Below are 27,861 nucleotides of genomic sequence, written 5' to 3' on the forward strand. Positions count from 1 at the left end.
GGTAAAGAAGATTAAGGTAACCAAACAACATGGGCTAACGATGAACACAGTAGGTGCCCTTAAGACTGGAAGGTGGGGAAAGAGCTTAGCCCAGCCACAATAAAGGAAAAAGAAAAGCCCCAAGTTAAGCGAGGGGGATTGGGAACAGGGAAGGTAGAGCCCCGGACTGCTCTGGCTGGGTGAGCACCTCTTTCTAGTGGGACGTTTCGGGCCTTCGCAGCAACCAGACTGCAATTAGGGGTTTACCTCTTAAGGCAAACCCAAGAAAAATATTTTTGCTGCATAAAAAAATCAAAACTTTATAAGACTAGAGGCTAAACAGCAGCCTGTAGATCACGAATCCAATCCAATGGCTCTTTTGGTGCTGTTCAGAAACTGTATAATAAACTAATAAATAACAGTAAATAAACTGTATGTAATTTGTATCTACCAGATCAAAAATACACACCAATTTTTTTTCTCATGTTTTTTTGACCATGGTTTTGGCATGTTTTTTTGACCAAACCAACATCATCATCAAAGAAACAGGCAGAGAACCCCACCAAGAAACTCAAAGCAGGCAACCCAATCCAGCATTTAACACACACCTTGAATAATTTCCTCAGAAGAAAAAAACCTTTAGGTATTTTGCCTATTTAAGATGAATTTCATCAGTAACTCCCTAGGAGAGGGACACAGTCAAAATCTCCCAAGTTGTGGTGGGCGTGGGGTCAGGCTCAAATCTACTTTTGGGCAACAGAACCGAAGTAGTTTTGACACGCCTGCAGAAACTTTATTCGGGCATCGATTTCGGACGACTCCGGCCAAGACACTGTCATTCTTTGCAAAGCACTAATAAGCCCATCTGTCTGCTGGCTCTCCATAGGCAAACAATTCAAATATAAACCTGGCACTCTATTTCCCTCTAGATTTTATTTGAAGGGAATATTGAAACAAATCCTTGAATTCTCTCATTTATCAAAAGAAAGGTAATTTGAACTATACAGGCTCCTTTCTGTGGATTCCCCAAGCAATCCTGTAGCACAGATATTACCCTCATTGAATGTTAAAAAGGTATTTCCCGCAGCGGCCCTGTGCAGCTGCCCTTCCCTTTCGGGGTAACGGAAAACCAACCCACCTTGCAGTCTCCTTCCATTCCATCTCTTGTCCGTCGACGGCCAGAAGTTCATCCAGCTCCGTGAAGAGCTGCGGAGGCGCCGGGCTGTCATCTTCCTCTCCGAGGATGAAGCGGATGCGTTCGGCAGCGGGGGAGACTGCAGAAGTGAAAATACTGCGGTTAACGGCCTGAGAGATGACCAGGGACGTGCGGCTTCTCTCCTTCCCCTTCTCCCCAAAGCCGTTCAGCTGTTTCTCCAGGCTGTCTCTTCCATTGGACATCCTAGTCACTGCGGACGGAGGGGCGTGAGCGAGGGTACGTCTAATCTGCCTCTCTCCCCTTCCTTGCCTCTCAGTTAACTTCTTAAAAGTTCAAGCTGGGAGTAAAGTTCAGGAAAACTTGCCTCTTCCTACAGTCCTTAACTATGTTACAGCAATTTGCAGCCCTTGTAAAAAAAGCACTATCAAGCTCAAAACCAATATGCTCTATGGTGCGTGCCCAAGGACCTTTCGTGCTCTGATCAGCTGAGATCCTTCGCCCCCTTTTTTATATGACGTAAAACCAGTTCCAACCAAACTATTTTGGGGCTTGCTGTGACAGCATCCCATGGCTGGCTTTCCCCTCCCTGCCAACAAGGCTCGGGCTCCCATTGGCCTGCAAGGCAGGCTGTAACCTCCCCAGCCCTACTGCTGGAAAACACAGGAATATTTAACAGAAAGGTTGTCTCATCTATACATGAAGAATGCGACCCAACGCATTTAGTCAGGCACCAATGCACCGGAAAAAAACAGCTGTTCCCATTGGGAGAAAAGCGCCCATTTAGGTAAAGGAAGCTATGTTCAACACGTGCTCTTTCGATAGCGCAGCAAAGTTCATTTGCATCGTTAGCTCAAGAAAAATTAGCAGAAACCCCTTCCTGGTTAAGAAACATGCGCGATTCAAAAGTAAAATCTGAGAACATCACTGTCCACATCCCAAGACCTCAGGGCATCCCCCAAAGGCAACTGAAGCTCATGCCACGAGAGACGCCTTGCTGGAGGACTTCTTGGGGTCTACAGTTGTTTTCTGACCGTATCACCTTAAAATGAAGGTGTGATCATGTGAAATTTTAAGACAGACATCCTTTCTGCTGAATGTTTATTAGCATTAGAGTTAAACAGCAGACTATGAACTTTGAACCTTCTGCTAAAAACTCCTTTCTTTTGAAAAGATCAGCTGTCTGTCTGTTGCAAAATAATTAATCACACCAGGTGTCCAATCACCATCGACTTTTTCCAAGGTAAACAAGGTCTCAATTAGCAATGTGAAAAAAGCAATCAGTAAGAACCATGCTCTTTCCTGCCTTTTTTTTTTTTTTTCAAAAAAAGAAGAAACTTTTAAAGCTTTCTTCTTCAATTACTCTGCAAAGGGTGGGGCAAATGCATTTCTTCATCAGATCATCATCATGATGATGCTTTCATAAGATAAAACAGATTCCTTTTCTATTGAAAGTATATTTGCAGTCACAAAGTCCCTTGCAATTCCTTGGGCGACCAAGGACATTGCCCCGCACCGGCTCTGCAGCCCAGGTAGAAGGGGTAACAACACAGGGAGCCACGCATCCGGAAACCCCGCAGCATGCGGGCCAGGACGGTGTCGAGACTATAGGTTGTTGGGCACCCCAGGATCTACCAGTCTTTTGCCTTTAATTCTTTCTAGAGGAGCCACGTGTGCCCAAGATGTGGTCCCTACCATTCTTCTCTGCAGCGCTGTGGAGCACAGCCCCTACCGATCCCCAACGCAAATCATGAACTGCGCATCACCCCTCCTTTCCCGAGCTCATCGTTTCAAGGGCACCGTTTCATTATCACAGTTACCTTGACCACGACTGTCTCGGAACACGTGCTGCAGCAACCTTCCGACATAGACCTAACAGTAATTGACCCTCTTGGTAATTAGCACTTTTATATAACCATTAGTTCCTCCAGAATTTCTCTTTTTTCTCAGATCTATTTCTCAGAAACCGCGAGGTGCATAACGACTAGTTGATTATTTGACTTGGATGGAGCAGACGCACTTTGCAGACGGGTTCCAAAACACATCTGCAAACACGTAACCTTATGCACGAAAGTCCTCCTTGCAATTATGAAAGCCATTTGGACTAAAAACCTGCATCTTAAAACACGTTTAAAACAAACGTTAGTATAAATAATTAAGATTACCCTATTCTAAAAACACCATCAGGCACAACACTTCAGCCCATCTTTATACGGTGAGCCCCAGGCAACCGCTGGTGCCAGGAGCTTGTGCTGAAACCAACGCACCCGAGCCTCCGGAGGCAGGGTTCCCTTTCTCGCAGGTGCTTCGGGGCAGAGATCGCTTTAGGTGTACACAGGACACACCAGCTATGCAAATAGAGGCCAAAGATTCAGGTAAGGCCTTTAAACATAGAGAATTCAAAGACGATGCCTGGCCAAAATGACACAAAACAGCTTATTGCATGAGCCCGCAGATTTCCATGATCGACTGTCTCATCTTCCCTTGATCGGTTTGAGTTTAGCCGAAGAATGCCACCATCAAGCGGTTGCCACTCTCCAGCCGTTCGGTGGTTTCGCAGCGGTGGAAAGGGGCCTGGGGAATTTAAGGTGGACAACTACAGATCATGGCTGGTGGTGTCTGAACTCTGCAGTCATCCTCCAGATGAAGAGCAAGACCTGCCTGCAGGGTACCCGTAACATGCATGATCCATCACCTTCCCCTTCCATGTGCACTAATGAATCTCAAGGTACTCTTATATTCTGAACAGAATTTAAAAATCACAGCTAGAAAAGCAGTAAAATAAATTTACATCCTATCGCTTCAACAAGCAACGTGGAGCACAGCTGGTGGCTGGTGCGTGGAACAGCCTGCAAGAGAAGTGATGGAGAGCTTCTCGAGCTGCTGACGGCATCGGTTGCAGTCAATGGGAAAACTATCTCTTTTCAGTCATTTTGAAGCGGGTTTATTACATGGAAGCATTAGCCTGACACTCGATCCCATAACACGATAATTCCACAACCACCCCTGACATTTTTCTCACTGAACTACATCGTGAGAGGAATTCCAGAGATGCTCCCACCAAACCTGGGCATGCATCACACGTCACCCCTTCCTTCTTTTCTTCTTTCTTTAGTTTTTGCTAATTTCCCATTAGCTGCATTTAGCACAGACGATAAGGTTCAAAACCCAATTAAGGCATTTGCTGGGTCACAGGTCTCCTATGGCTTGCTTTACCACATGTTCTTTATTGCGATTTTGTAGGTTAATGGGCCGTTTCTGGGTTGTTTACGCGCTCTCTTTAGCGAGGAGAACATATTTTCATCTTAATCTCCCGAGCGAACAGTGTGTGCTCAGCGCGGGGCCGACAGCCGAGTATCAGGCTTAAGACCTGGAGAGCAATTAACCTGGGGGGTGAACTCTGCAGCCCTCCCCCTGCGCGACCTTTGAGCACCAGCCCCGCCGGTCTGACCCAGCCTTGACCATCACCTTCGCTTCTACCTAACCCGTCCAGTTTCGGAGCTGCTGGAACCAGCACCATTAACGACAGCATCGGCTGCCGCTGCCGGCCAAGACTTTTTAAATTTTTTTTCCTCTTCGCCTCCCGCTACTGCCGAGTCTTTTTAATATTATTTCCCTTGCTATCTCATTCAAAAAACAACGCGACGATCGACCGGCACATGTAGCAGAGGAAACGCTAATCCGCAGATTGAGAGGGCTGGGATTATATCTTTCCCCTGAATGGGAGAGGAATTAAGGTATTAATCGCAGACGGTAAAATGCTCCAACGCAACGTTCAAAGAGAGGCATTGCCATCCCTAAGGGACACCTCTTCCCTCCCCCTTCTCTCTTCCCTGCTCTTGCGTTCAGTCACAAGCAGTCCACGAGGCAGCTTATAAAATACATCACTTGCAGATGAGAATGAAGGCATCAGCAGTTCCTCCTAGTTCAGTTCAGGCCAATTACAAGTACAATTCATGCCCTCGGGTTCCCAAAGGCAAAATCAATCTCCATCAACGGAGAGAAATCTCAGGGAGCCCAGAAAGAGAGGGAGACGCGTTCTAGCACGACAGCCTCAAATCGGCCACAGCTGAACTTCCCAGCCCGACGTCGGTCCCGCTCCTGCGACGGCTGGCGCCGGTGGGGAGCCCTCCCTCGCTGTCCGGCACGATGGAAGAGCAGACGCGGTGCCTGCGGTGCTCCCTGCCGCGCACGGAAATGCCGGGGGGCCCTCGTGGTATCGGCGAGTATCCCAAAGTCACCTCCTGCTTCAGCGCCTCGCTTCTCGCGGGTGGAAGGCGGTTAGAGCCCGGCTCTCCAGGTGTACGATGCCGCCCTGGGGTGGGGGACGGGGGGACTCGTTTGTGTTGAGGGACACGTGAAACAGCCTCTTGTCCCGTCAACCAGCATGTTTTTTCTCCTGCTTTTCCAGCTTGCTGTTACCAGTGACACTTCGAAACACCCTCGGGACCTGCACCTCAGTCAACTGCTTCCTCCACCCGAGGCCAAAGAGACCATCTAAGGCAGAGTTCTCCGTTACTGTGAAGTACATCAGCAGCTACAAAAATCCCCAAGAGACCTGGCGCAATCCTCCCTCGAAGCCCGCGGTAACATTATCAAGCAGGGCTGTTTGTCAAACGTGCTTTCCAAATACGCTTGTTAAAATAGGACATGATTATACTCCCTTTAATTCCTGGGCTTGCCCTCGCTCAGCCAAAACTCGGTTCAAATCCACGTCAAGTCAGAGCGAGCTAGTTAAGTGAAACACCTGTGCAGACACTTTTATCAGATTTTAAGTCCTTTTCTTTTTAGTTCAGCTGACTTCGCTTCCAAAATGAATCCATTACCCAAAACAATTTTAATTGTGTGTTAGTGTCTATACAAGACCTTACGCAGTTTAATCATTTCTCTGATGATTTACGCCTTTGATCAATTGCTACTCATCTTCCTGACCCTCCTTGCATGGACAAGCCCCAGCCTTTGACCGTTTTTAGATGCAAGGCAAGGCACTACCCGGGGGTACGTTTCCACTAAGCGTAACTGATGACGAAAGCCCATGCTCCAGTCAGCATCGCCGAGGAGAGCAGCAAGCCAGGCAGTTTCACTATTCTAATCCCCCTGATAGCAGCCACCCCATCTCTAGCCAGGCTTCCTGCCTCGCAGATGACCCACAGTGAAACGCAACCTCGGCACTCTGCAGACCACAGACAGTGCAAAACTCCTAGAACAGGAGACTGGAAAAAAACAATATTGCAACTCGATTCAATTTTGATTCTCCCTTCGTACGACTTCCAGCCGCAGGGCAGACTGCGGACACTTACTATCTCCCCTTGATCCCCTTTCACAACAAGGGATGTCATCAGGAGCAGCCCTGATTACACATTGCCGATAAGACCAAAATTCACGCTATCTTGATTTCGCAGCGAGATTCTTACTCTGCATCCAACCCGGCTTGAATCGTACAGGCAAGAGCTAGCTCAGTTACTCGGTTTGGCAAAAATTACGGAGGAAAGCTTCTGAATCAAGACCAGGGTAAGATGTGACGGTGCAAACGTGAGAAGACACTTAAGAGCACCACCTAAAAGCACGCAGGGAAGGCTTTTAGGGCTTTCAGTTTTACCAGCGTCCTTGAAAGACTCACCCAAACGGACTCACACCTAAACCCAGGAGTCACCAAGTGTCATCGTCTCGGACACCTTCACCGCTTCGCGTGCGGCACGTGACGCGCTGAGCCAAGGCCACGGGGTAGGCGAAGGACGCGCTCTCAGTTTGCTAGCAGCGCCGTTCAGCATTTCTGGAGCGCTGCTCCCGTTAGAGCATGGCACACAGACTCTCCCTGCTATTCTTGCACCTTTAGGGGTAAGAACTGCTACTTCCATTATGGAAGAGGTAATGGTCATATTGGGTAATACCAACTTCTGCAGAGCAACCCAGGTGAGAAGCGATTTCCTGATTCCCCAAGGGCCCTATCAAGCAGAAGCATCCTTGAGCGCCGCTGAAGAAGTCAACCGCACCAAGCTTTACACGTGACATCTGCTTTACGGAAACACTTGCACGTGAAAACGTGGCTCAGTGACTGCACATCGGGACTCCCCAGCGTCTCGCAGAACCCACCTCTGGACGATCAACTCTCCAGCTAATCACTCTAAGCAACCGTGAGAATTTCCTATTTTCTTTCTTTTTTTTTTTTTTTTTTTCTTTTTTCCTTACAGAGAAAAACGATTACTTTTAGATCCTGCACTCGGTGCTGGCTGCCTGTAAGGCAGATTACACTCATCCACAGGCTGAACTCGGCAGCAGCCATGCTACCCAGATCCCATCCCGGGCTGTTTCTTGCATGACTACGGGGTGAAGAAGCGGAGAATGCGATTCAAGCTGCTTGATCCATCTTGAAGCAAGTATCCCCCATCCCTTGATTGTGACCCTTTCCAGCACGTAAAGAATAGCATTGACTGCCTCCTGAATAATCCATTTTTTGCTGGACTGTTGTACTGCATGATTGTACACGTTCTGCTGTAAGCTCCTCTGCAGCATGTGGCATATATTAAGTCTTTGATCTGCAAAAAATCTTCAGTATTAGACAAATGCTTACTAATAACATATTCTCTAAAGTGCCAGAAGAATGGCAGCTTTTACATAATGATTTGCTGAGCATTCTCAGCTCCCTTTGTCTTCAGCGCTGTTGTACACAAGTTTTTCCTACAGATACTTTACTGAAACATTCCTTGGAGATACAGGGACACGAAAAAGACCCTTCTTCCAAAAACGCCTCGGAATAACTCGTCTGTAGCACACAGCTCACATGGACGAGGTGTGCAATGTGGACAGTCGGTCTGGCAACCTTTTAAACAAAACCAGCATCTCCTAATGAAGAAGTCGGTCAGCCTTAACATAAAAGGCACTGCCTAGAAAAGCCAACAGACTGCTCATTGCCACCACACAGTTATGTTAGGGAGACCATTGCATGCTCTAACTCCAGTCGAATTATGAACTTTTCCCAACATTGTTCCAACTCCAGAGAGACTGTCAATAACTGTCTTCAAAAATTGACCTTTTTTTTAGCTGCAGACAATACCAGTAATATCTCTGCAACAATTCAGGAGCAGAGGTAGCTGTGTATCCCAAATCAAATGCATTATTGATAGCCTCCACTGATGCACAATTAGCAAGTTGAGTCAGCCTGAATATTTAATGTATTAACAGCACGAGTCTCTGCCTGCTCAAAGCGTTGCAAGGTTCCACTGATCTCAAGGGCGCGGAACGGGGCATATGCGGACCACGCGATTCTCCGCGGGGATGCTGTAGCTCGATGCCAACCAGGAGTGACTAGCTACCAAACTGCTAGAAACCCAGGAAATTCCTTTCTCTGTCTTTTTTTTTTTTTTTTTTTCCCATTTTCTAGATTCAGCGAGTGCCATTTTTAATTACAAAGGCAGTGATGCCTCTGACACTTATTCTTCCTAAACAACTAGCCCGTGCTTCTGTGCCCTGTAATAAAAGCATACTGTGTATAAGCCCTGGCGTGATATAAGCCACGTAACAAGCAGCTCACTACAAAATACGGATAACAACTGTATTTTTTTGACTAGTCCTGGAGGTCAGCCATTTTACTTCAAGTTGTGTGAAGCTGCTACAGCAGCACTTTTTTAAGGAGCTATTACTGAGCAGTTGCCAAAAAGACTTTAATAAAGAAAAAGCAGCATCTCGAGAGAGCCTGGCTTTTTTCTGAGCTTTGTATTGTTGCCCAGTGTCACACAGGTATGGGATGCTGTCTGGCATCGCACCTCCCTTGGACTTGAGTACCAGTCAAGTCTCCAGTTAAACCCTTCAGCAGGACAGTGGCTGCCATACATACCAAAGTTCAAAAATTGCTCCCTAATTCTCAGGATTTTTTTCTTTGGCTTTTCTCTGTTGTCCTTTTTAAAGCAGTATGGCTTTCACAGTCTCTCGCAGAGAGGTGTGCTGTTTACCTCCCTGGAATCCTGCTGGGACCCTGTTCTAGTGTCTTAATCGCATTAGCCAACATGCACAACTCCCCCCGTGCTTCCACGGGCTTCACCAGCAGACGGTGGACACGGAGCAACTGCTCAGCATGGGCTAGCGCAAGAGAAGATCCCTCTTCTTCTGGCGAGGGAAAAAAGATACTGTCTTCCTTTTCCACACCGTAACACGGCTCCCCCAAAGACAATTATAAAGCTGCTTTGATGTGACGCAGCCCCTGAGTAAGCATTGTCATTTCCCGGCATCAGCTACAAGCCCTCCTGCCAAACTACTAATGCCGTTCACCACCTGTGCCCCCTTTTTTAGGTAACGGTGAGAGTACAGTGACATTTTTAAGGACACAGCTATAACAACTCTGGGCTCTTTTTCTGAATTTAAGCTTCCACGCAGTGACAAGAAGAAACTTCCCTTCCCTCTCTGCGCTTTAAAGCCAGCCCTCCAGCTACAATAGGCAATTTTATGCCTATTAAGCTCTCCTCACAAGCAGGGTTTCATCATTGTCTGTTTGTCCCATTCAATCAATCTCCACATCAGCTCTGATCGTTTCAGCGCTTCTAGAAGTCTTCTTCAGAACGGAAGAGGACCGACCCGCGGAGGAAGGAAGCCAAGCGCAAGCGTGCGACGATTTTTTTTTAATTATTATTCTTTTTTTTTTTTTATTCCTGCAGCTTCAGTGTGTGCCGAGGGCTTTGTCCCACGTGCTTTTCAGCCAGCATCCCCCGCTGAAACGGAGCCCATCTCTGTTGCCAGGCAGTATGTCCAGGAGTACTGAATGTCTCTGGCATCCAACACTTTTTGCTTTCAGCTCTTTTCGTTCTGCCCCCGCTGTTTTAAACGTTGCCAAAATATCAGGCACAGAGAGAAAAGCGCATTATTATCCCTTACAACCGTTGAAGGAGACCAACTGGCGTAGGAGAGCAAAATACACGCGCTGAGCGGGTTCGGCAGGTTGGTTTTTCTTCATGATCGCCTGCCCCGCTTCAAACGCCACGGAGGACAGAGATGCCACCAGGCTCCCATCAACCACAGGCTCGACAGCACCAGTTGCCGCCGGGGGAGAGGAAGGAGGCAGAGAGAAACAAATTAGGTCTGACTTTTCCGTTGCCTTGCACACAGGACATTATTTACGAAATGGGTGTCGACGGCTGAGTCCCGTCCGAGTGGTTTCATCAGGTGGAAGCGGCAGGACGGAGGGCCGGGGGTCAGAGAGCAAAGCTGGGTACCGCCAACCCGGCCGAAGAGCTAACAAGAGAAACCCTACCAAGGTGAATCTCATTTCCAAGGCTGACAAATACTTCTCCGGCATCCGGAATGTGATCTTCTTTTCACTGCCGAGTGGAAAACTATCTCAAGGATCGATACTCAAAGGCGGTGTTCATTACCGGGCATCGTTTCGAAGAGCAATGAATACAGCTCTCCCGCTCGGGTTGAATCAAGTACAGCAAAAAGAGGCACTGCAGCGGCTGACAGAGGGGAAAACGAAGACCAAACAAACACGAGGAGGTGTCTGTTACTGATACAACTAAAACTTCACCGGAGCTGGTAGTGGATGTGGAAGGCTCTCTCTTTCTCCGTGTGACAGAGGGCTATGCGTTGGCTGTATTGAGGAGGCCACCGCGTCTTGGATATCAGCAGGAGTAAGGTGCCAAGTTCCTTGGAGGTGCTTTGAAAAAGCCCAGCTTTTCTTTTTTTCCCATCACCTTCTGAAAAACTCCATTCAGTGACAAACCACCCTTCTGGCTCTTAAAGGTTAACAGCCACTTATCTAAAAAGCTGCAAAGCCAGCGTGAGAATTCAGACAATGCTTTCATTGACGCAGAGAGCCGCACGATTTGGCCTGACAGGGCTGTTTGTTACAAAACCAGTTAGCTTCATCTTAGGATGTCGGTTTTCCTCATACTTCCCTGCTGCAGCAAAGTGAGTTCGATCGAGTAGATCCACCTCTTCAGACCTGCACTTTGGGGGACTGCATTTATTCCCTACTTTAAACCCTGATAAAAGCCTGTCCTCAGCACTTCCCTCTCCTGGCAACCCAGACCTGTTATGATCATCCTGGTGAAACTGTCACCATCCGTTAGTAGTGTGGCAAGGCAAAGCTTTTGGTGGATAAATCACTTCTCTGAGGGCATTTTCTTCTTCTCTCCGAGTCAGAACAATTCAGAAAAGGGCTCTTGCAATGGTATTTCAGCAGCAGAAAGGCCCTATTGAGATACAGACACAATAACCAGTTTCGTTCCTGCCTTTAAAAATTAACCACCCTTAACTTCAGGCTCGGAGTGGCTCCAGGCTGCCAGCAGCACACTCCTTCCAACTGGCTTCCCTGAAAGAAACTCCTGATTCAACTTGTTCTCAAAAGCCTGGTGACATTTCTGCAGCTCTTGCTCTGCACCGGTTTCCCCTTGCAACAGCAAAGAGAGTTCAGGCTTCTGCCTCCTTTTTTACTCTTAGCCTCACAGACTCAGCCCCCACCTCCTACATGAGCACTAAACCTCCTCGGAACATCATTATGCTGGAAAAAAACAGGCTCGTCGGTTCACAGACGAGTTCTGCCCGAAGGTCTGCGCCTTCGGATGTGCCCTACTACTCGGAAGCAGAACCCAGACAGACCAACACCTGCAAACCCATCCCTCCCTGTAAGAACAACTCAGTTGCTAAGTACTCCTCGCACGGTGAGCTTGGAAGGTTGCACAGTCAGATCAACCGCTGACGAGAGGGGCGCGTACGTCCCTATTTTGAGCCGTTTTTACGTAAGGTCCCAAATGGCAAACAATGTCTCATGAGCGAGAGGAAGGAAGGTAAGCTGGCATGGTATCACGCAGCGGGCATTTTAGCAAATCTCAGCAGCAAAACCAAATGCTGGAGAAAGGGAAACAAGTTGAGATAGAAGAAGTTTGGAGAAAAAAAAAAAATTAAAAAAAAAAAATCAAGAGAAGGCCAATGAAATGTTCATGAAAAGCGATGTCAGGCTAGCAACATATACTCTTCCTTGGCTGCAAGTTAACTGGCCAGATTTTGCGGCTGACCTCGGCATCTACTGCACAGGAGAGGAAAGAGCTATTCTTATCAGACTCCAAAGTGCAAGAAGGAAAACTGACTCAGGCAAGACAATAGCTTCCATGGGTTTGCTGAGGACTCACCTATACTGGAAAGTAGCTTTACTGCTTTAAGCAAATGTCTGTAATTCAATCAACCAAATATAAAGTATAAAAAATTTCCACTTTTGGGAAAGGAATTCAACCAGGATCTATAGTAGTAAAATAGCGTGTAAGAAAAATAATACACTGTTATCGAACGTATTTATAAAGTAAAACTATGCATAGGCCAGCTTTCAGTGAGTGACTGTACTGTGATTAAGATCAACACTCAGGAAAAGGACACTGCCAAAACTGAGGAAGGAAGAAAGCTAGTTCAAACAAACCGCACTTTTTTTTCACCGAAAAATGAGAAATTTGGTATCTAGAGACACATTTGGAGACTACTTCTGGAACGCAAAGTGATCCACACAGAGATACGCTTTTACCGAAACAACAAAGAGGCTCAAAAGCATTAAGGAAGCACAAATATTCAGAATAAGGAGGCAAAGCCTCACTTCACTATATCATTTAGGAACATCTTAGTCCAACACAAGCCTAGGTGCAAAGCAAAATTAGCAAACACGAAATATAAGGAAGACTCAACCAAAAACCGGAGAATAAGTACACACGGCGTACAAGGAAAATTAATTGTTTAAGAACATTAGCAGCAGGAGCTTGGGAACCGGTGGGTGAACTGGACCACCTCGGAGTGAGAAAGCCAATTAAGAGGATTAAAGATTTTGCAGAAAAGCAAACCGTTTTCTTGGTGTGCAACTTCACCACATAGGTGGGTGGAAAGACACAACCTTTTTCAAAGGCTAACATGCGAGGCAGCTCGGACATGAAGGTGTCTACAGAAAGAGCAAGAAAAGATACAGGTGAACTCAACAGCGGTAAGTGGCCAAGACCCCTTGCGCTTGCACCTCACAAGACCTTGCCCAGCCCCGGGGTTTTAGTGAGGTCTGGAACATTTTGTACAGCCTGAAACCAAAGAAAACAAATAATCAATTCACGAAATCAGCATGAATTGGTACCCAACTAATTTAACACACTTTACCCCGGGATACCACCTACCGCAGCAGAAAGAAACAAATTATTTTATCTGATTTCCATTTCTTTCTAGATTCCGGGTACTGCCCTTTGGAGGTTTTCTACCGCTGTTCAACCACACCGTGGTTTCAAAAAGCGCACAAGGTTAGCCTGCCTTTATTTTTCTTCCACTGCTGAAAACACGGCGAATCTGAGCTGCCACAGCCTGTTTGGGCTTACACAGGCCAGGGCTGCTGTAGTTAAAAACAAAACCATTAGCAGAGTTCTCGGAACCGAAGTGCAATTTAGGCAGATTTTTTTTTTTCTTTCCTTTAAGCTCCTAAATGCAACTTTAGCAATTATTGGTTTATGTAATTGCCTAACATTTAATGTTTACAGCAACATTTTACAACTAATTTACATGCAGTTCACTAAATGCTTTAGGGTTAATTGGTCTTTTGTCGTGCATTAAGTAGCTTGTTAATTATTAGACATTTGGGAGGAAAAAACAAGTAGGAGGTCAGTTTAAGGATGGCTTGGACTGAACCGAATGGCTGCTTGTAATTAGCAAAATGCATGGAGGGGTGATTTTTGCATAAGCATTGACCTTCCTACTGGTCAACCCCATGTTTAGTCCCAAAGCGGGCAAGCCATGAGTGAATAGTTATTTTATAGGATCACGTCGTCTCCTTGGTTCTACCTAGAAGGAGGATACAACGGCACTCATTTACTGACTTCATGGCTTACAGCATGTACCTGTGAAGTGAAGATGAAACCACCGGAGAAGAGAGAGAGTGAAGATGCAATTCCTTGTGCTTGGCATGAAGAACGTAACAGGGAACACTGACATTTTTAAACACACTTCAGTCAAAATGGATGGAACAAGGAATGCAGGGAGGATCCAGTGGGATGTTTCTCTGAGCCATCCCTAGATGAGCAAAATCAAGCACCCACATTTCCCAGTTTCTTGATTATAGCATACCCAGGCCACATCCCAATACCATATTGTGGCACGAATAATTTTGTAGCGCCTGTGCCAAAAGGGAGCCCGGGACATCTTAAGTATTCTCTGTCCTGAGCACTGTCAGCCCAAACGCATCCAAAGAGATCAGAATGATTGGGGGGGGGGGGAATCAGTGTGCCTCCTTGGGTCTTTATTCCACCTGCACCTTCTATCTAAAGAAAGACAGCTTTGGACATGGTATCATAACTTAGAAACCAACATTAATAACGCAATTACCAAGTTGGCCCTGCTTTGAGCAGAGGTTTGGACCAGATGACCTCCATAGGTGCCTTCCAACCCAATTTATTCTACTCCATTAGCGAACTCCACATATAGCTAATCTCCACTCCGGTCATCACATCTGCTGCCCAAAACGTGAGAGCTTTGCCAGGCTTTCAGAACAACTTCTAGTAATGAAGAGAGACTGGAAACCCCATGCTGGTTTTAATGATCTGCTTGGCATCATGTTTGGAAGTTCAGATCAGAAACTAAAGTAGCAGAAAGCCAACTCTGTATATTAGAAGCATTTGCAACAAAATGCATCCACCTTGAAAAATTCATTTGCTGTCTCTTCCGTGCAAAGCATTCCCACGGCTGCTCCTCACCAAGCGCCGCAGCTCCAACTTCTTTGGATTTTAGTAAGGTGGAGCTATTACTAACCATGTGTCCTGTGGCAGCCCAAAACATTTCGTTCAGGAGTCCACACCCAAATTACTCTGCATGCTGCACAGACGTACTTAAGTAGGCTAAATGGAGACACCAGAAGCAGTTAAAACCAACTTACGGGAGGCCTGGGTTTCAAACGCATTAGAGAAATCACATCAGTTTCGTGCATGGACATTCTTATTCAGAATTGAAGTAACCTTTATCAGGTACCTCTCGACTGGAGTTTTTACATGCTTAACTCCAAGAAAGATTTTTTTTTTCCCCAGGAGCCTCTATGCTAACTCACTATTCGGGAACACCAAGGGGTGTCCCAGACTAAGCGGTCTGACTCCACGTGCTGTCCTTCGAGACCCACCAGAGGAAAACAGCACAACAACTCCACACCACCACTGCTTCCCCTGCCTTCAGGGAATCGACCTTGACCAACTCAACATGGAGTCAAGCTCTACCTGTACCTTTTTAAATCCCTCTTCAAGCACAGAAAAGGTGGCCTCATCTCCAAAAGCACTGAGCACCCAGTAGTACAGTTGGCCTTAACCGGTGTTCAGGACTTTAAAAAAAAACAACCAACCAACGAGGCGGGGGGGAGAGAACAAATCAGCCAGGTACGAGTAATAATCTTTTCAACAACTTGGGATGGAAAGCGCAAACCAGAAATGAGCAGTGTTTTCCAAAACATACTCCATCAAAACAGCATTTCCTCAAATATAAATCGCTTTACGAGTACTGATCTCCTCAGAGTCGTTAAATGCTATCTTTATTTCTTTTTAATTGGTCCCACTGCATTTTAAATTGCTTTTTGAAAGTATAGTAGAAGTATATAAACACAATGTGTTGAAACATTGAACTGTTAAAAGACGGGAACTTAAAAACCTTGTAATTTTACTGTCACTCGATTTTCATTACCCAGAAATAAGGAATGTACTTGGTGGGGGTTTTTTAAATACTTGATTATTAATAAAGTCCTAGTGAGTGGCAAGTTTCTGCAAATGATTAATCGTCCTAACTCAACAAGGGGTGCTGCTGCTTTCCTTCTGACCCCTTCTTGAATGCTTTTTTGCTCCCAGCGCTTCAGCCACTCGTCCCCCCGTCCCCGCCGGGATCAGCGGTCTGCAGTCGGACCAGTCCGTTTTGCCGCTTCAGCTTAGCGAACGGCCGCGAAACCAGCCAAACGGCCACCAAACCAGTTAGGCGGCCACACAACCAGTTAGATGGCCACCACGGGGAGGGCAGGCGCTGCTGTCGGGAAGGCAGGAAGGAGTCGAGGCGCGATGGGAGCTTCCCACAGGAGATGTGCCCCCCAACAGGAACGCGAGGTTTAAGTCACCAGCCGCCCAGCCGAAGCACGCCACGCAGTTAAGCGACCTCGGACGGCGCTGTGGAAAGTTCACAGCCCGGCAGCTGGGCAGGGCTCAGTTAATACCGATATTCAAAGGACCCTGGCCCGGTGCCAAGCATGCCGCTCGTATGACAAGGGTCGCTTTGTCTCGCATCCCCCTCCACCTCCCAGCACATGGGAAACTTCAGAAATTCCCTCGCCGAGGAGAACAACTAAGCTGAGTAACTTGGAATTACGGGCTTTCAAGGTTAGTTCGCTGCTGAAGCCAAGACATATTTCCACTGCTTCTCAGGACTGCAAACAACCTTCTACTTTTAATGACTTGCCTTTTATCTTTAATAAGGGATTAGGAGTTATTTTTCCAGCTAATACCTTGAAAATCCAGATAATCATAAAAGCAATCAGTAATACCCAATATATGTTAATTACTCATTTTCTTCTCGTCTCTCGTTGGCGTGCTGTCACTCATGTACATTAATTTGTCTGTAATAAGGGTGCAAATCAAAATCAACAAAAGGCTTCAGGTCCTCTGGGGAGTCACAGGTTTAGACTTGGGGGATTAACAACAGATTATATCTGCGATGACAGCGAAGAAAACAACATTATGGCCAAAGACATCCCGAACTATCCAACACATGGACCTGCGACCTCCCCACATGCTAACTTCCCACAGGGGTCAAAGCGAGCAGAACACTGCTGTAAGGTAAGCTAACGAGGCACGGACAAACTTTCCAGCTAGATGGCAATACGGGGAGTCCAAGTCGTGCTTGTCAAGTTATTGCCAGTGAAATGTGACCCTGAAGTAATTTGACGTTTTCCTTAATAGGCTACACTGGCCTTTCCAAAGGGAATCTACAGGAATAGCAGGCGTAGAAGCTTTACGTTCAAGATCAGATGGTGGCAGAGAGAAAAGCTGAAGGTGCTGGAACAATGACGATAAACAGCACATTGCTCAGATGGGCAATACCTACGACTGCAAAAGATGGGAACGGATAGGATGCCATTAAAAGACAACGTCCAGCTACCTATAGGCTCTTAAGGACATGGAAATGCAAGCACCCAAGCAACTTTCTTTTCTTCAGGTTCATGAAAATGCTGGACCAAACACTGTGGCTGACACCTCCCACGCTGCTGTCTTGGCTCAGGAAGGTCAATCCGGCGAGTACTGCTGGAGAGCACCAAGTGAAGGAGACGCTTCCGCAAGAGCAGGGGAGGGATGTCCCCCAGAAGGCTGAGTTCCAGATAAAAGCCTCAGGTCGCAGCCTGGTCAGGAAGGAATTCTCACCACCAGTAGCCAAGTACCATGCAACTGCGTTCAATACAGCTCCCCAGGCCTGTTTCTCGAGTACAGAGCCACCGATGAGCCATTTCAGCTAGCGATGCAAATCTTTTTTACAAAAACGCTGCTGCTGGTAAGCTAAGAGCTCTCCAAAAAATGCTTTATACGAGTTTCCGTTGATGGCCCTACTACCACCATGAAGTTACCACCAGCTACTCAGAAACCTTGTTTTAGCCACCACACTGGCCACAAGATCTTTTGTGTGCAGACAACATCTGTATCTAAACACAGTCCACGAGCAGATTTGGTGAGATTTTTGAAGAGCCGTCAGTTTTGGCCAATTTCTGCCACCCTTGAAATCATCGCACAGTTCAAAGAGTCAAAGGCAAATGTTGGAAAATCCTTTTCTTAAAAATTGTATCATTCCCCTGGAAAAAATGCTGTCAGAGATACTAAAACTCAACCTTTTAAATCAAGGAGTAGCACAACTAGCCTATCTAGCCACACCTTTCTTTGCACAAAACAAAGGAGTTTCTAAATTGGAAATACTTATGCTTTGTGACAAAGCAGACACCCAGAAACTAGACATTTGCACCTCTGAACCCAACTACAGGCATACAATGCGAGACTGAAGGGAAAATACACATTTCACTGAAAACTCCCTATAGCACAAAATTAAGAGGCTAAGGTCTTGGTGAAGAAAAAAAAAATACATCTAGCACAGCACAGACACTGTAACAAGGAAACACCTTTCATTGCTCACAACAATAGCATGTCTGTCGTAAATCACTAGTCAACTCCTCCTCTTCCAGATTTTCACCTGCAGACCACAAAATTACACACAAGTCTAGGTCGGAAGAAGCCACTGGAAATCCTCTCCCCCAACTTGGTGTTGAAAGCAGTGCCTTCAATGAGCTACCCAGGGCCCCGTCATGCCGAATCTTGAACGTTTTCCAGTGAAGGAAATTGCACCACTTCTCACGTCGACGTTTGCTCTCACGGTGAAGAATATTTTACTTGTACCCAGACGGAGTTTCCCCTGGAGCAGCTCATGCTCGTCTCCTCCGGTCCCATCAATGCGCAACCTTCTGAGGATCTCTGTGTTTCGGCGAGACGACGGTTTTCACTTGCAGCTCTCCTAAGAGTACTACACCTGCACGGACGCAGCCAATGCGGGCTAAGTTTCAGGACTGCCCTCTTCTGTCCAGCCAAAACCTAATTCCACCTTATTGCTTGGTTCATTACTTTCTTGTTCATATCCCAGCGGCGTGCACAAAGATCACAATGACGTAGTTGTCCTACGTCCAGCGCAAGTTCTATTCAAGACCCGCTCCTCATGCTCAGGCTGGGAGCAGGAAACCTTGAGGCGAGTCCCTAACGTGGATCAGGACTTGGGATGCAGGCTGAGCCGCTCCCAGGGAAGATCAAAAGACAAGAGAGGCTTCAGCCACGAAATTCAAAGGCCTTTCCACTGCATATGTGCAAGGAGGCTTTCACAAAGCTTAGGCTTCTGGGTAGTCTGGACAAATTTTCATCTGGGCAATGACTGGCAGGCATAGCCAACTGTTTTCTTTTCAAGTGTAAATGTGTTTCTGATGTAAAAGACAGGTGGGATCTAGTTTCCAGAGACGAGGATCACGAGAATTTTTTTTTCCTTAGGTTCTCTGAAACCTTGTCTAGAATTTTAAACAGAAACTTATCCCTGCTTTCCTTCCTCCTCTTCCCTTCCCCAGAAGAAATGTGAGGTCAGGGTAGATACCTAAATGGAAAACTCAAGTCCTAACGATTATGTTTTGGCAGACACAAGCAAGGACCTTAGGTTCTCCGTTTTAACTGTTTACGTGCTATCGCACAATGATAAGAAAAGAGTTAAGACACTGTTTTACTGTTATGTTTAATGTATAGGTGGCTAAGATGCAAGTAATCTACTACCCAACTGCTTCAATATTCAGATTGCCTTTGCTATGAATTTATGGCCCTGTTGAGCTTATCTTCAACGGCCCTACAAGTAACTGACTCCAAGGTTTCCCCATTCACAGAGGCGTATTGCACTAGCAAGTCACAGTTCGTTGGATGCTATGAATTTGGAGAATTTCCTGGATCTGTCAGAATACGATTTGGGTGTCACGGAAAAAAAATGCAGTAGTAAGTATGGGTGTACCTACTTGTAATTACCTATAGCATTTACGTTCTGCCCTCTGTGTGGCAATTGCTTCAGTTGCCCGAGTCCCAAATAGTTTAAAACTGGCTGCTTTCATTCAGCTTGCTTTACAGCTCTAAAACCAGGCACCACGTAACTTGTGGGGAGGGAAAGAGCCAAGTGTGCCCTTCAAAATTTTTTTTCGTACTGTCCATAAATTTACACTATGAAAACTCAAGCGGTCAGTGAACTTAAGTCATCAATAATGGCTTTAGAAGTCCACATAGATGAGACCGACAGCATCCACTTTCTCTACCTTACAGCAGCAATAAAGCGTTATCAGAAAGGAATGCTTAAAAACAGAACTCTGGCAACCTTTCCATTGGACTTTTTTGGGATTACAGCATCCCTAAGAGCGCAGACCAGGTGAGAGGCTGAGCCAATGACTCGTACCGCCATTAGAAACATACTGGTACTGACAGCACGCACTACCAGCCTCCACGGGAAACAAGTTCTGATGTGCTGGGTTTATGCTTCAATGTGCCTGACTAATATCAGCAAGTCCCCAAGTCCCCAAACCAGGCGTGTAATAAAATATTGAGAAGTAGCAACTACACAACAAGTGCACACGTAAGCTCTGCGCTACCCAGAAATGAGTTTAATTAGCTCGTATGTCAAAAGCGAACTCTCTCCATCATATTCATGTACGTTTTCACGTTAACGCATCTTTCAGTTTCAAGACTACAGTATTTGAAAGCCCAGCTCTCTTGCAAACACGCACATCCCGTAGGGTTGATTGCCCGATACCTCAGAACACCTCCCCTGTAATCTCCAGAGTCAGCACTCACATAACACCAAGCATCATCTGGTTCTTAGCTCTATTAATAGAGACTCTGCCTGTAGACAGCGACCACGGCCAGGGCAGCACCCGGCTCACGTAATGCTGCGCACGTTTCCTCCCTGCGGCGCGTGACGTGCGGACGCCTGCGCGTGCCCGGCGAGCACGGACCAGTGGCCGCAGCATCCCAGGAGCCCGCGCAAGATGTCAGCGCCCGCTGCTTTTCAAGCCAGAAAAGTAGAGAACCTTAGTCCTTTTCGGCAGTAATTACACTGTTGATACACACACGCAGATGAAAGGAAGCAAAACCAGCTCCTGTTTTCACATGGGGGCGACTCTCCCTCCCACAAAACCCAATTAGGCTGTCCGTTCCTTCAACCCCCCGTCCCAGCCTCCAGCAGTTGTGGCTTTGTACAGATGACAACTCCACACGTTCATTCCAGCTTGCCTCAACAGAACTGGCTTTTGAAACATCTCTAATTTGCATACGGGCTAATTTTTAAGATTCAGATGATCTCAATCCTACCAATTCATCTCATACTTCACCGTAGCTGTCCTCCCTTAAGCTCTTGCCCATAGCTGCTAATACAGCAGCTCGCAGCACCAGACAGTTCCTACTTTCTTCAGGCCCGTACTCACAAGATTCACCGTTTCTCTCTCATTTCCTCGGAGCTGACGCTGCATTTGCTGACTGCAGCAGTGCAAGTTCTACAGCGCAAGTCAGCATACGCTTCTAAGCCCTGCGTTAAAAATAAAATAGTGCGAAATCCAAGTAGCTTTTTCAAGGATCTTTACATCACGGCCACTTAACGCATATAGTAAAATCAACCAGAGGGCTGAAAAAAAGGGAGATGTTGGTGAAGCTCTGGAGAAGGCCAGCCTGTTCTTTCACAGAGTTGTGATTAACACACAATTTTGGAAGGAAGCAGACGACGGGAGAGTTAAACGGGCCAAGATCACCCAGAGGATTAGTGACGGGCAGCCAAAAATGCAACTTGGCTCGCCTGACTCCACTGCAGCGTCCTCCCCAGCAGATTACATTGCCTAGTACAGAGCCGTGGTGTGCTGATCCTTTTCTCTCGCCTGGAATATGCTTCAGCACAGGGCCCAAAATGAACTCATCTCCTTTCGAGCTAAGGGTGAGCAGAAGTGGAATGTACAGAGGGAAGGGGGAAGAAGGTGCAATTTTTAAAATCTTTTTGATTGTTTTGTTTGTCAGTGTCCTAGAGCTTGTTGGTAAAAAAGTGACTCGTTATTTATCTATTTGTCAATTTGTTAATTATAGTTTCAAGCAGAACATGCGATTTTAGGGACAGGTATGAAAAACTGAAGCGGTTTTCGCAGCACTGAAAAGCTTGCTAGACTTCTGACCTTCCCCTTTTGTTTCAAAGAACTGTAGGAAACCCCTGGAGAACAACAGTCTTCGTACAGGATCTCCTCCTCTGAAGACATGCCAGGCAGGTTATTCTTTTTCATATTCCATTTGGCAACAGGGTAGGCAAGAAAGTTTGCACCTCGGAAGTGATAAAAGCAGCGGACCCTCACACAACAAGAATTCAACTCCAGTAGGTTGGAAAAGATCCATTACGAGGGCTGCACGATCAGACCACCAAAGGCCAACTCTGGGGACTCCTGTCAAGCCCGAAGAAAGGGGGGAACCTCTGCAGCCACGACGCACTCCCACTTTCACTACAGAGACCAGGCGTTTCTCCGCTGACTTCCCAAGGACTACGCACCCTTTAGTTACCTTGGAAAGTCACTTGCTATGCCACAGGACTAGAGCACCAAATCATGACTTCTTCAAGACAACAATACAGATTTTGTTAATATTTTTGCCCAATCATTTGCTTTTAAAGACTTAATAAACTGATTTAAAAACTAACAAATGAGATAAAGACCTGAACTGTACCGCAGCCTACTGAGAATATGAGAACTAGTAGGAGAGCGCTGAAGAAAGAGCAGAAAGTGCACGTTTGAGTCCAAAGAGTAGGATAAGTCAAATTGCTTAATCCAAGCAAGAATCACTTAACTAACAATCTCAGCCAAGACTATGCAAATGTGCTAAACTAGTTTTTGACAGCAGTATCTTCTATAGTGCAGAAAGAATATTACTGACAGTTTACCTTATTAAGTCATTTAACTTGTTAAAGAAATTAAATGGGAGGTGACAAAACAAGAGAGGTTGTTTATTTCTTCTCAATTCTGAGCTAAAAAGAAGGGGTAGGAAGATGAGATCTAAGGAGCATGGGGAAATCCACTAGATCATTAGCTCAGATAGTACTGCCCTTGATTCCTAAAGGGACTTCAACCTGGGAAAAAAAACCCAAACACCAAAACCGTCAAGTAGTTGCACCAACACAAATAGTGGCGGCCTGCCCCTTGTATGGTTTCAACTGAATTTCCATTTCCATTCACGCACATTGTGACAAAGGCTATATAAAACGGTAATCCTCTCATTCTCCGGCTGGGTAACAGCATGACCACCTCAACTTGGACGTCTACAAGTAGCGTTTGCGTGCACGCGGAGCGTGCAAGCTCCTAGGAGAGTCAACGCCGGGTTAAGCGAGGAATTTGGCTGAGTAGCCAGAAGGTGTCTGCTTCAGGGTCTGCTGAATCACTCCCCAGACCTGACTCTGCAAGTTAACCACATCTCCAGTGACCATAACGGCAATTTCTAAATGCCTGTACCGTATGCTGACACCCACACAAGATGCCTAAATTTAGGTGTTTGTGTTCTGCCTCTAGTAAATAAAAAATGCATTAGTTACTACTTTCTAATGCACAAAAATTAAGATGCTGAATGACTGTAGATCACGTTACAGAATTTGAACAAAGATTTCTAAGTGTGACTTGGCTGCCAAAAAGGAATGATAGATCCAGCATGAAAGAAATATCAACATCAAATCAATCACCGAGAATTGGCTTCCCTTTAGGAAATCATGAAAAGTATATAGCCAGATTAAAATCCATTCTTAAATTAAAGTTTCCTACTCGCTGATTCAAATCACTGATGACACCAAATTTTTTTTTTTTTTTTGAAGGCAAACCAGGCTCCCTGATGAACTGTCTCATACATTACTTCAGCTACTGACTTCTCCAGAAGCATCTTCTCCAGAGCGAGACGCACATTTTCATGGCTCCAGGTAAAAAGAAACATTAGCCCAACTGAGGCAGGAAGGAGCGGTCTGCAAGCGAGGGGCAGCAGTGAAGCTGCAGAGTGGAAAGGAATTCACTGACAATGTGTAATACACGTGCCAAGACACACATGGATCCATCTCAGCCATTTCAGATTGCAGAATTTTAACAGTTTTATTTGTGTATGCAGATACACACACAGAGAAGGGATTTTTTTTATTTTTTAAAAGGCTTGGCTTAAAGCCTATTGCACTTTGAAAAAGAGACAGGAAAATTATGTTAAGAAATATGCAGTTGATTTTCAGGGAAATGAAATTCCCCACCTCCCCCTGCCCCCCAGTTCAAAGTATTTGCTTAAAGCTATATGTAAAAGCAAGCCGCTGCACAGAGAGAGGAATCTCCTCATTTCCCCAGTCCTCGACAACAAAGTGCTGGGCAAACCTTGCCAAGGATACAGTTAAGAGCAACATGAATACGTGCCACTGAAATCCCCTTTCCAGGGGTCATCGCACCTTGCTATGTCACTTACGCCAAAGAAGTTTTGAAAAAGGAAAATGAACTCGTTTGGGTGCTTCATTTATTTCGGAGCGAGCAAAGAACAGCGGGTCGGTGCCACAAGCCACCTGGGGAGACCCTTGCTACAGGAGTTACTGAAAAAGAAGCCTAGGCTGTTAACTTGAAAATCATCCCCTGCAAAGGGCTGCGCTCATCTGTGCAGAAAAAATGTTACCAATTCCTTGTCGCCTTCAGTTTTTAAAAGAAGGGTTCAAAGAATTTTGAAACCTTGAGGGACACAGTAGCATATGTGAAGTCAAAAGGAGGACAGCACATGTGCTCACGCATCACCAGCAATCTGTTTTCTTCCCCTGAGTTTTTCCTAAATGGATTGCACGCAGCAGCAAACTCAGGAAAATAATAAGGGAAAAAAAGATAATAAAATAAACCTGCCAGCAATCTGCTGTGCATTAACTGCTGCGCCTGGATTCTGCCGGCACCTCTTCCACCCGTGGGCTGCAATACGAACACTGTGCACTTTTCAATATCCCGGCCTTACCCATCATCCTAAGGACAACTCCATCACATGGAAAAGTAACTTCAGAGGAAACAGGCAGGGCCTCTTTGCTACCTGTTTCCATCAAATGCATTAAAGAAGAAAACACGCAGAAAAAAAAATCGTAAGCTCTTTTCCAGGTGTTCCTCAACTTTGTGGCAGTCGAGAAGCCACAGAAGTGCACAGCTCTTTCAGATACCCTTTCCCTCAACCACAGCCCAGGTTCTTCTGCTCGATTTTGAGTTGAAGTCAAGTGCCTGCTACCAACATCACGTCAAAGACGGGGATGGCTCAATTCACTGAGGGTTCACACACAAAGGAGGACCTCGTCTAGATAAAAAAAAAAGAAAAAAGCTTTTCTTCAAAACATGTCTGTTTTTTATCCCCCAGAGAGACAGGAAATTGTGAGCAATAAACCTCAAGGATTTCTTTCCTAAGATTACTGCATTTGAAAGCTGTCCTCAACTAGACATTCCCATTTTAAGCGCATGCTTTGCATAACTGAAAGAAAATACGTGACCTTGATAGGAAGCAAAGTATTTCTTGCAAAACATTTACTCTTCCTCTTGCTGTCTGTTCTTCCTAAATGAAGGACACCAAACCCACATTACTCGAAAAAATGTCACACCAGATTTCATCCGAGGAGCATGTTTTTACAACAAGTGAAGCACTGACCTTAAGTTTCTGAAGCTGTGGGCTTCCAAGAGCAGGGCATCTTCTCTTCTGCACCAAGTGCTGTCTTGGCCGTGTGGGCTTTGAACAGGCCCTGCCTTTCCAGTGCCAGGACAGAGAAACCCACTGCTGCGGTTCGACTTGGACAAGCTCCACCGAGCTCTCCACGTGTCGGCAGAAGACAGCTCAGAATCCCCTGCCAGATGTCCAAGAGGGACCCTCTGGCTCATCATGTCTGCCATGGCCCTGGGACCTCGGGGAGGCCACCAGATACCCCTGGTACTGTCCTGGCTCATCCCAGTCGGCTTGAGAATGAAGCTGTCAGTGACTGCAAGAGCAACATGCCTACAGCAATACCACGTTTGGCTCGAAACGAACTTAGCTAGAGCTAAAGGCTTCGATGGCCCAACACAGGAGACCCACGTGAAGCTACTCTGGTACTGATCACACCTCCAGCCCATGCAATGAATACTTTCCCTCACCAGAAGGAATCACAGAGATATTAAAAAAAACACCACCACCACCACAAAGGAAAAAAGGAATAAAAAAAGTAAAGCCTAGAATTGCGCTCTGCAAATGACTGCCTAAGAGCAGAAAACAGATTAATCAAAAACGCATACATACATCGGAGCAGCATGAAAATGAATTGCAAGCACGCTGCCTGGAAAGCGTATACGTAACGCTGATTAATTTCCACGTGCCTACAGATAAATCCACAAGCAGGTCTTGGAAAACCTGGGACCATGCAGATTCTGTGTGCCTGGTGAAAGACAGCACCGCTTCCCCCCAACAAGTCATCGTAAATGCGGTCTGGTCTTCAGAGAAGTTACGAAAGAGGACTTAACGTTCCAATTTTCTTGCTTCTCGTGGCATAGATAGATCCTGGGTTTAAACGTGTTTTTTTTATAAGAAGTAACACACTTCTCAGTGCAAAACCTGAAGCAGGCAGATAACCCTCTTTGATAAGCGCATGAACAGCGTGCATGCTGACTTATTTCTGGGATAGTTCCCAAGTTCAGAAATACTAGCGTTAGCATTTTTGTCTCCAAGATACCATTTGTCAAACACAGTGCTGCTCGCTGCCTGCTAGAACAGCCTATCTCCCTTGCTAACAGGCAGGGCTTTGGCTACCCCCACACAACTGCCATCTCCTCTTCGTCCCTCGCACAGACTAACCCAAGAGAGACCACAAGTCCCTCTTGAGACCCTCGGTAGGTGCACTACTTCTCTGCTTTTTCCCCAAAGGCACGTGCCGACGTCCGCAGCAGATGGACCACCTGCAGAATCCACATTTATAATGGAAAGAAAGGCAGGAGCCACCAGCACCCCTTCTTGCACAAATCTCTCGGGAGGATGTTCCTTCACTGATACCATCATCTCGACATCAAGGGCATCTGACAGCGCACCGAAGACCCCCTGACGCTGTCCTACACCCATACAAAGGTCTCAAGCTCTCTTAATTGTACCTAGGGCCTCTCCTCTTACAACCTGAAGCTACGGTGGTAGCAGCGTCCAAACGATCAATCCCTGCCAGAAACGAGTCATTGACAGCAGCGGCTCCTACACGTGCCATGTCCGAACGAAAGCTGACGAGGCAAAAACCTTCTGTCTTTCCATTTCTTATGAGCACCGAGTTAAAATGCTTGCAAAAAAAGCACAGCGTCACCACCACTTCAGACAAGTACAGGCAGCAAGCGAAACCGCTTGCAATAAATACCATACGCCTGACCCACAAAGACCCACAGTCAAAAAAGATGTAAAAAATTACAGAAGATAATCAAAGGCGAAGCCTGTGGCTACACATGCTGTGATCTCAGACTTAACAGTCGCCATTTTTGAACGCACAAAACAGTTCATAAATGTTATTCTCATCAAAAAGGACTTAAAAAAAAAATTGCTTGCCATGAAAAGCAGAAGGAGCTTTAAACACGTCGAAAAAGCTAGAGTTGCTAATAAATATTGCACAAGTAGAAAAACTTAGGTCATTAAAATGCAACATCTGTTAACACTAGTGAAAAGCAAAAACATACTGATTTTTGTACTGGCAGTTCAACCAAAAGAGCAAGTGATGACGGTAAGCGTTAAGTCTTGAGTCAAGTCATTGAGCAGGTGACTTGATTTCTGCGGTCGCTCAGACTCTCGCCGCCGACTTCCCTGAGAACAGAGGTAACCCCAACCCTCAGGGCTTCCAAGCTCTCCCCTCGAGACCTCGTTTCCGGATGAAACCTCAGAGCAAATCAAAATACTTATTTCCGAAATGTGCCAAAGACCAGCAGGCTCCAGCCAAAGCGGAAATCAAGTTCGGAAGCCTCCAAATTTCAGAGTAACCCAAGAGTAAATACTGAATCTCTCCATGTAAAGAAAATGAGTGAAAAGAAATACAAACGCCTTTTCTGGTCAGTCTCAGTCTCACAATCCAAAAGTTGTAAAATAGTCATTACCAAGGGCTCAGAAATAGTCAATATAAGCATGTATCAATGGAGCGTTTACACATTTGTGAGATGAAGTACTACACAGCATTCC

General features: G+C 46.1%; 1 protein-coding gene across 1 annotated transcript in view; it reads right to left on the bottom strand.

The window, feature by feature from the left end:
• Positions 1-27,861, bottom strand: part of SLC4A4 (solute carrier family 4 (sodium bicarbonate cotransporter), member 4) — a 123,323-nt gene that overhangs the window by 54,344 nt on the left and 41,118 nt on the right. Inside the window, exon 4 of the mRNA XM_010297313.1 lies at positions 1,118-1,253. Within this exon, the coding sequence (XP_010295615.1) occupies positions 1,118-1,253 (136 nt within the window). The remainder of the gene's footprint in view (positions 1-1,117; positions 1,254-27,861) is intronic.

The sequence above is a fragment of the Phaethon lepturus genome, unplaced genomic scaffold (genome assembly GCF_000687285.1).
Source record: "Phaethon lepturus isolate BGI_N335 unplaced genomic scaffold, ASM68728v1 scaffold21111, whole genome shotgun sequence".
NCBI lineage: Eukaryota > Metazoa > Chordata > Aves > Phaethontiformes > Phaethontidae > Phaethon > Phaethon lepturus.